Consider the following 8,640-nt stretch of genomic DNA (forward strand, 5'->3'; position numbering starts at 1 on the left):
GGGAGTCCACACTTAGTTAAAAATGCCCCGCATCCCCATTTTCCCGATGATTGTAAAACCTAATATATTAAAAATAGAAAGAGTTTACAATCCTTAAAAATTATAGACACTTTTTGGAAATATCTCTCTCTAAATTTTTGCATTTCTATTTTAGATGTATACTTTTTTCTTAAACCAAAACTTGAGTTTTCACTTTGCCCTTTATCTCGTAAACAGTAAGAAAAGAAGGAAAATGGATCACAACAAAACGAAAATTTTAGAGTATATGTATGTAAAAAATTTAAAACAACAACAATTGTAAGTAATGAATTTTTTTTCACACAGCACAAATGAACACAAAAGTTTTTTATCCAAGTTTGGTAAATTTCAAATAGGACAACCCTAACATCTTGGAATTTTATAAGAAAGATATTTCTAATTGATCCCACAATTGTTTTAAATATGGATTAAACATGCTTGAAACATGTTAAAGATGCAAACGACCTATAGATCCAAACTTCATTAAATCCTCTAGTGAACGTGCGGTGGGAAATTTATCTGAGTCAAATAAGCCATTATTTTGATCTTTGTAAAGTGATTTATCGGTCAATCGTGCGTAATGGGCGATATTTTTGTAAGAAATGAAATATGGATTGGGAGTTCACACACCGTTAAATATCCCCTGCCTCGCCCCTTTTCCCGACAATTGTAAAACTTAATATATAAAACTAGAAAGAGTTTACAATCCCTTAAATATATAGACACTTTTCAAAATTATCTCTATCTACATTTGTTCATTTCCATTTTAGATATATACTTTTTTATTAAATCAAAACTAGAGTTTTGACTTTTCCATTTATCTCGTAAACAAAAAGATAAGAAGGCAAATAGATCACAACAAAATGAAAATTTTAAAGTTTATGTATGCAAAAAATTAAAATAACAACAAAGGTAAGTAATGAAAATTGATTCATGCACCATAAATGAACACAGAAGTTTAGATATCGAAGTTTAGGAAATTCCACTAGTTCAACCCTAATAGCTTGGAATTTTATAAGAAAGAAATTTCTAATTGATCCCACACATGTTTTAAGTATGGAATATCTATGCTTGAAACATGTTAAAGATGCAAATGGCCTATGGATCCAAACCTCATTAAATTCTCAAGTGAACGTGCGGTGGGATATTTACCCGAGTCAAAGAGGCCATTATTTTGCCCATTTACAAAAAAGTTTACCTAACAATCATTGATGATTGTAAAGTGATTTATCGGTAAATCGAGCGTAACAGGCTATATTTTTGTAAGAAATTACTTATGGATTGGGAGTCCACATTCAGTTAAAAATCCCCCACCACCCCCTTTTCCCCGACGATTGCAAAACCTAATATATAAAAGCTAGAATGAGTTTACAATCCATAAAAATTACACACACTTTTCGGAATTATCTGTTTGTACATTTGTGTATTTCCTTTTTAGATTTGAACTTTTTTCTTAAATCAAAACTTGAGTTTTCACTTTTCCCTTTATCTCTTAAACAAAAAGATAAGAAGACAAATATATCATAAAAAGCGAAAATATTAGAATCTATGTATGCAATAAAATTAAAACAACAAAAAATGTAAGTAAATAAAATTTATTCACCCACCACAAATGAACAAAAAAGTTTAGATGTCCAAGTTTCGGAAATTCCACTAGTTCAACCCTTATAGCTTGAATTTTATAAGAAAAATATTTCTAATTGATCCCACACATGTTTTAAATATGGATTATGCATGCCTGAAACATGTTGAAGTTGCAAATGACCTACGGATACAAACCTCATTAAATTCTCAAGTCAATGTGCGGTGGGATTTTTACCCTAGTAAAAAAAGCATTATTTTGATGATGTAAAGTGATTTATTGGTCAATCGGGCTTAACGGGGTATATTTTTTTAACAAATGACTTTTGGATTGGGAGACCATACTCAGTTAAAAATCCCCTGCCTCCCCCTTTTTCCTAACGATTAAAAAACCTAATATATAAAAACTAGAAAGAGTTTACAATCCCTAAAAATTAGTGACACTTTTTATAATTATCTCTTTCTACATATGTGTATTTACATTATGTATACTTTTTTCTTAAATCAAAACTTGAGTTTTCACTTTTCCGTTTATCTCATAAAAAAAAAGATAAGAAGGTAAATAGATCATAACAAAATGAAAATATTATAGTTTATGTATGCAAAAAATCAAAATAACAACAAATGTAAGTAAAGAAAAATTATTTACGCACCACAAATGAACACAAAATTTGAGATATCCAAGTTTGGGAAATTCCACTAGTTGAACCCTAATAGCTTGGTATTTTATGAGAAAGAGATTTCTAATTGATCCCACACATGTTTTAAATATGGAATATGCATGCTTGAAACATGTTAAAGATGCAAATGACCTATGGATCCAAACCTCATTAAATTCTCAACTGAACGGCTGGTGGGATATTTACCCGAGTCAAAAACATCATTATTTTGCCTATTTACAACAAATCTGACCAAACAATCATTGATGATCATAAAGTGATTTATCGTTCTATCGTGTGTAACAGGCTATATTTTTGTAAGAAATGACTTATGGATTGGGAGTCCACACTCCGTTAAAAATCCCCAACCTCCCCTTTTTTCCCAACGATTTCAAAACCTAATATATAAAAACTCGAAAGAATTTACAATCCCCAAAAATTACTGACAGTTTTTGGAATTATCTCACTCTACATTTGTGCATTTCCATTTTAGATGTAAAATTTTTTTATAAATAAAAACTTGAGTTTTCACTTTTCCCTTTATCCCAAAACAAAAAGAAAAGAAGGCAAATAGATCACAACAATAAGAAAATTTTATAGTTTATGTATGCAAAATATTCAAAATAAAAAAATGTAAGTAAAGAAAAATTTTCATGCACCACAAATGAACACAAAAGTTTTCATATCCAGGTTTGGGAAATTCCACTTGTTCAACCCTAATAGCTTGGAATTTTATAAAAAAGAGATTTCCAATTGACCCCACACATGTTTTAAATATGGATTATGCATGCTCGAATCATGTTGAAGATGCAAATGACCTACGGATCCAAGCCTCATTAAATTCTCAAGTGAACGTGCGGTGGGATATTTACTCTAGTAAAAAAAACCATTATTTTGTTGATTGTAAAGTGATTTATCGGTCAATCGTGCGTAACGGGCTATATTTTTGTAAGAAATGACTTATGAATTGGGAGTCCGCACTCAGTTAAAAATCCCACGCCTCCCCCTTTTTCCTAACGATTCCAAAACTTAATATATAAAAACTTGAAGGAGTTTACAATCCCTAAAAATTACAGACACTTTTTGGAATTATCTCTCTCCAACTAGTACAATCCTAATTGCTTTGAACTTTATAAGAAAGAGATTTCTTCTACACATGTTTTAAAAATGGATATACATGCTTGAAATATGTTAAAGATGCAAATGTCCAATGAATCCAAAGCTTTTAATGAGAATAACAAACGCTCATAGTATTCTAAAATGAATGTGTCGTAGGATATTTATACGAGTAAAACAAGCCATTAATTTAGCCCATTCGCAAAAAATTGACCAAACAATCATGGATTATTGTAAAGTGATTTATCATGCGTAACAGACTATATTTTTGTCTGAAATGACTTATGGATTGGGAGTCAACACTCAGTTAAAAATCCCGCGCCTCTCCCTTTTCCAAATGGTCACAAAACCTGAGATATAAAAACTAAAAAGAGCTTACGATTCTGAAAAATTATAGACACTTTGGAATTATCTCTCTCTACATTTTTGCATTGTGCATTTCCATTTTAGATGTACATTTTTTTTCTTAAATCAAAACATTGAGTTTTCGCTCTCCCTTCATTCTGTAAACAAAAAAGGAAAATAGATCACAACAAAATAAAAATTGTAGAGTTTATGAATGGAAAAAATTTAAAAGAATCACAAATGTAAGTAAAGAAAATTTATACATACACCACAAACGAACACAAAAGTTTTGTTATCCAAGTATGGGAAATTCCACTAGTACAATCCTTTAAAGGGCTTAAAATCCCCAAACATTAATGACACTCTTGTGAATTATCCCTCTCAAAATTTGTGCATTGTGCATTTCTATTTTAGATGTACACTTTTTTCTTAAATCAAAACTTTGAGTTTTTGCTCTCCCTTCATTTTGTAAACAAAAAAGGCAAATAAATCACAACAAAATAAAAAAATTTAAGTTTTTTTATGGAAAGATTTTTAACCAATAAAAAATTTTAGTAAAGAAAATTTATACACACACCACAAATGAACACAAAGATTTTGTTATCCAAGTTTGGGTAATTCCACTAGTTCAACCCTAATAGCTTGGAATTTTATAAGAAAGAGATTTCTTCTACACATGTTTTAAAAATGGATATGCATGCCTGAAACATGTTAAAGATGCAATTGACCTATGGATCCAAAGGTTTTAAAAAGAATAACAAACTCTCATTAAATTCTCAAGCGAACGTGCGGTGGGAAATTTCCTCGTGTCAAACATGCCATTTTTTGCCCATTTACAAAAAACTGACATAACAATCATAGGTGATTGTAAAGTGATTTATCATGTGTAACGGGTTATATTTTTGTAAGAAATGACTTATGGATTGGGAGTCAACACTCAGTTAAAAATCCCCCGCCTCTTCCTATTCCCGTCAATTTCAAAACCTAAGATATAAAAACTAAAAAGAGCTTACAATCCTAAAAAATTACAGACACTCTTTGGAATTATCTCTCTCTACATTTGTGCATTTTGCATTTCCATTTTGGATGTACATTTTTTTTTAACTCAAAACTTAGAGTTTTTGCTCTCCCTTCATGCTGTAAACAAAAAAGAAGAATAGATCACAACAAAATGAAAATTTTAGAGTTTATGTAAGGAAAAAATTCAAAAGAACGACAAATGTGAGTAAAGAAAATTTATTCACAAACCACAAATGAACACAAAAGTTTTGGTATCCAACTTTTGGAAATTCCACTACTTCTACCCTAATTGCTTGCAATTTTATAAGAAAAATATTTCTTCTACACATGTTTTAAAAAAGGATATCCATGCTAGAAACATGTTAAAGATGCAAATGACCTATGGAACCAAATCTTTTAAAGATAATAACAAATGCTCATTAAATTCTCATGAGAACGTGCGGTGGGATATTTACCCGAGTAAAACAAACCATTAATTATCCCATTTGCCAAACGCTGACCTACCAATCATAGATGATTGTGAAGTGATTTATCAAGTGTAACGACCTATATTTTTTTAAGAAATGACTTATGAATTGCTTGTCAACACTCAGTTAAAAATCCCCCACCTCCCCCTTTTCCCGACCATTGCAAAACCTGAGATATGAAAACTAAATAGAGATTACAATCCCTAAAAATTACAGACACTCTTTGGAATTATCTCTCTCTACAGTTTTGCATTGTGCATTTCCATTTTAGATGTACACTTATTTCTTAAATCAAAACTTTGATTTTTCTCTCGCCCTTCATCCCGTAAACAAAAAAGGTATATAGATCACAACAAAATGAAAATATTAGAGTTTATGTATGGAAAAATTTATAACGATAATAATTGTAAGTGAAGAAAATTTATACACACACCACAAATGAACACAAAAGTTTTCTTATTCAAGTTTGGGAAATTCCACTAGTTCAACCCTAATAGTTTGGAATTTTATAAGAAAGAGATTTCTTCTACACAAGTTTTAAAAATGGATTTGCATGCTTGAAACATGTTAAAGATGCAAAATGACCTATTGATCCAAATATATTAATGGGAATAACCAACGCTCATTAAATTCTTCAGTGAACGCCCGGTAGGATCTTTACCCGAGTAAAACAAGCCATTATTTTGCCCATTTGCGAAACACTGACCAAATAATCTGTTGTGTTCCCGGGCCCTAGCTCGAGTTACACGACGGAGGGAGGGATCACCTTGCTGTTTCAGAGTCGAATCTGGCCACCGAGACCTCCCGGGACGACCTATGGTGTCAATTTGAGGAGATGAAGGTCGGGAAAGGTTTTACGGAAAGTCAAAAAGGGATGATGGAAGACAAACGCTGCCAGAGGAGGCCGGAGAGCGATTAGGCTCGTCACCGGGAGCCGTCACCGGGGGGTTCCAGGGGAACACCGACCCTGGTTCGAAAGGGAGAACTCAGATCCAGATTAATTCTTCCTTTTCATCATTCGTTCCACGGACCTTAAGTTAAGTCCAAAAATTCCAATTATTACAATGTTGCCCTACGGCTTCCATATGCGTGACTGAAAATAATTTAAATTAAAATTACGCCCAAGTCCCTTTTTTGGCACCTAATTCCCATGCATCTAATGTCTGAGTCAAGTCACCTCGTCGCCTCTGGGTGACCCGTCCTGCTATCGAGTCCACAACATCACTCCCCACCTTAAAAACGAGGTTGTCCGCAATCTCAAACGTGGGGTAAGCCTGCTGGTAAACATCAACGTCCTCCCACGTAACGTTGCTGGCGTCGGAGTGGGTCCACTGAACTAACACCTCCCTGCGGTGGGCATTCTGACGAGCATTTAAAATGTGGTGTGGCATGAGGGATAACTGACCTTCTTCCATGGGTGGTAGAGATGGGGTGCATGGATGATCACTGCCCTTGACGGGCTTGATAAAGGACACATGGAAAACATTATGGATCCGCGCTTCTAGGGGGAGGTGGAGTTTGTAGGCTACCTCACCCACCCGCTGAGAGATGGCGAATGGCCCAAAATATTTGGGCGATAACTTGTGCCTGCCGCCTGCCATGGAGGACTGTTTGTAATGCTGAAGTCGCAACCAAACCAAGTCACCAACGGGGTACTGAACATCTCGGTGGCCTTGATCATAATACTCCTTCATTTTGACCTGGGCCTGCCACAGATGAAGGTGAATAACCACGAGCAACTGATCCCTCTCTATCAGAGCAGCGTTTCACTTTTCCCTTTATCTCAAAAATAGAAAGATAAGAAGGTAAACAAATCACAAAAAAAAAAAAATTAGAGTTTATTTATGAAAAAAATTTAAAACAACAACAAATGCAAGTAAAGAAAATTTATTCACGCACCACAAATGAACACAAAAGTTTTGATATCTAGGTTTGGGAAATTCCACTAGTTCAACCCTAATAGCTTGGCATTTTATAAGATTGAGTTTTATAATTGATCCCACACATGTTTTAAATATGAATTATGAATGCTTGAAACATGTTAAAGATGCAAATGACCTTTGGATCCAAACCTCTTTAAATTCTCAAGTGAACGTGCGGTGGGATAACCTGAGTCCAACAAGCCATTATTTTGATTATTGTCAAGTGATTTATCGGTCAATCGTGCGTAAAGGTCTATATTTTTGTTAGAAATGGCTTATAGATTGGGAGTTCACACTCCGTTAAAAATCCCCCACCTCACCCTTTTTCCCGATGATAGCAAAACCAAATATATAAAATCTAGAAAGAGTTTACAATCCCTAAAAATTATAGACAGTTTTTGGAATTATCTCTTTCTAATTGGAATTTTAAGTATGGATTATGCATGCTTGAAAAATTTTAATGCTGCAAATGACCAATGGATCCAAACTTCATTAAAGTTTCAAGTGAACGTGCGGTGGGATATTTACCCGAGTCAAACAAGCCAATATTTTGCCCATTTACAAAAAAGCGGATATCCATTGATGATTGTAAAGTGATTTATCATTCAATCGTGCATAACGGGCTATATTTTTGTAAAAAATGACTTATGGATTGGGAGTCCATAATCAGTTAATATCCCTCGCCTCCCCCTTTTTCCCGTTGTTTGCAAAATCTAATATATAAAAACTAGAAAGTGTTTACAATCCCTAAAAATTATAGACACTTTTTGGACTTATCTCTCTCTACATTTGTGCATTTCCAATTTAGATGTGTAATTTTTTTTATATCTGAAATTGAGTTTTCCCTTTTCCTTTTATCTCTTTAACAGAAAGATAATATGGCAAATAGATCACAAAAAACGAAAATTTTAGAACCTAGAAAATTTATTGACGCACCACAAATGAACACAAAAGTTTTAATATCCATGTTTTGGAAAATCTACTAGTTCAACCCTTATAGCTTGGAATTTTATAAAAAAGAGATTTCTAATTGATCCCACACATGTTTTAAATAAGGATGATGCATGCTTGAAACATGTTTAAGATCCAAATGACCGACAGATCCAAACCTTATTAAATTCTCAAGTGAACGTGCGGTGGGATATTTACCCTAGTTAAAATAAACCATTATTTTGATGATTTTAAATTGATTTATCGGTCCATTGTGAGTAAGGGATATATTTTTGTAAGAAATGAATTATGGATTGGGAGACCACACTCAGTTAAAAATATTCCGCCTCCCCCTTTTTTCCTAACGATTGCAAAACCTAATATATAAAAACTAGAAAGAGTTTACAATCCCTATAAATTACAGACACTTTTTGAAATTATCTCTCTCAACATTTGTGCATTTCTATTTTATATGTATACTTTTTTCTTAAATCAAAACTTGAATTTTCACTTTTCCTTTTATCTCATGAACAAAAAGATAAGAAGACAAATAGATCACAACAAAATGAAAATTTTAGAGTT

General features: G+C 33.0%; 1 protein-coding gene across 1 annotated transcript; it reads right to left on the reverse strand.

Moving 5' to 3' along the window:
• Window positions 1-6,321: 6,321 nt before the first annotated feature.
• Window positions 6,322-6,900, reverse strand: LOC137947567 (uncharacterized). Its single transcript, XM_068793367.1, has one exon. It carries the CDS (start codon window positions 6,898-6,900, stop codon window positions 6,322-6,324), a length of 579 nt encoding a protein of 192 aa, XP_068649468.1.
• Between the last annotated feature and the right edge of the window lie 1,740 nt (window positions 6,901-8,640).

This window comes from Aristolochia californica, unplaced genomic scaffold, assembly GCF_029961685.1.
Source record: "Aristolochia californica isolate CCGP_79_NKW_82.1479 unplaced genomic scaffold, dmAriCali1.0.hap1 SCAF_1, whole genome shotgun sequence".
NCBI lineage: Eukaryota > Viridiplantae > Streptophyta > Magnoliopsida > Piperales > Aristolochiaceae > Aristolochia > Aristolochia californica.

Bases quoted from the DNA above. Each gene is read 5' to 3' on its own strand.
- LOC137947567 (XM_068793367.1), bottom strand. From the start codon at position 6,900: ATGAAGGAGTATTATGATCAAGGCCACCGAGATGTTCAGTACCCCGTT.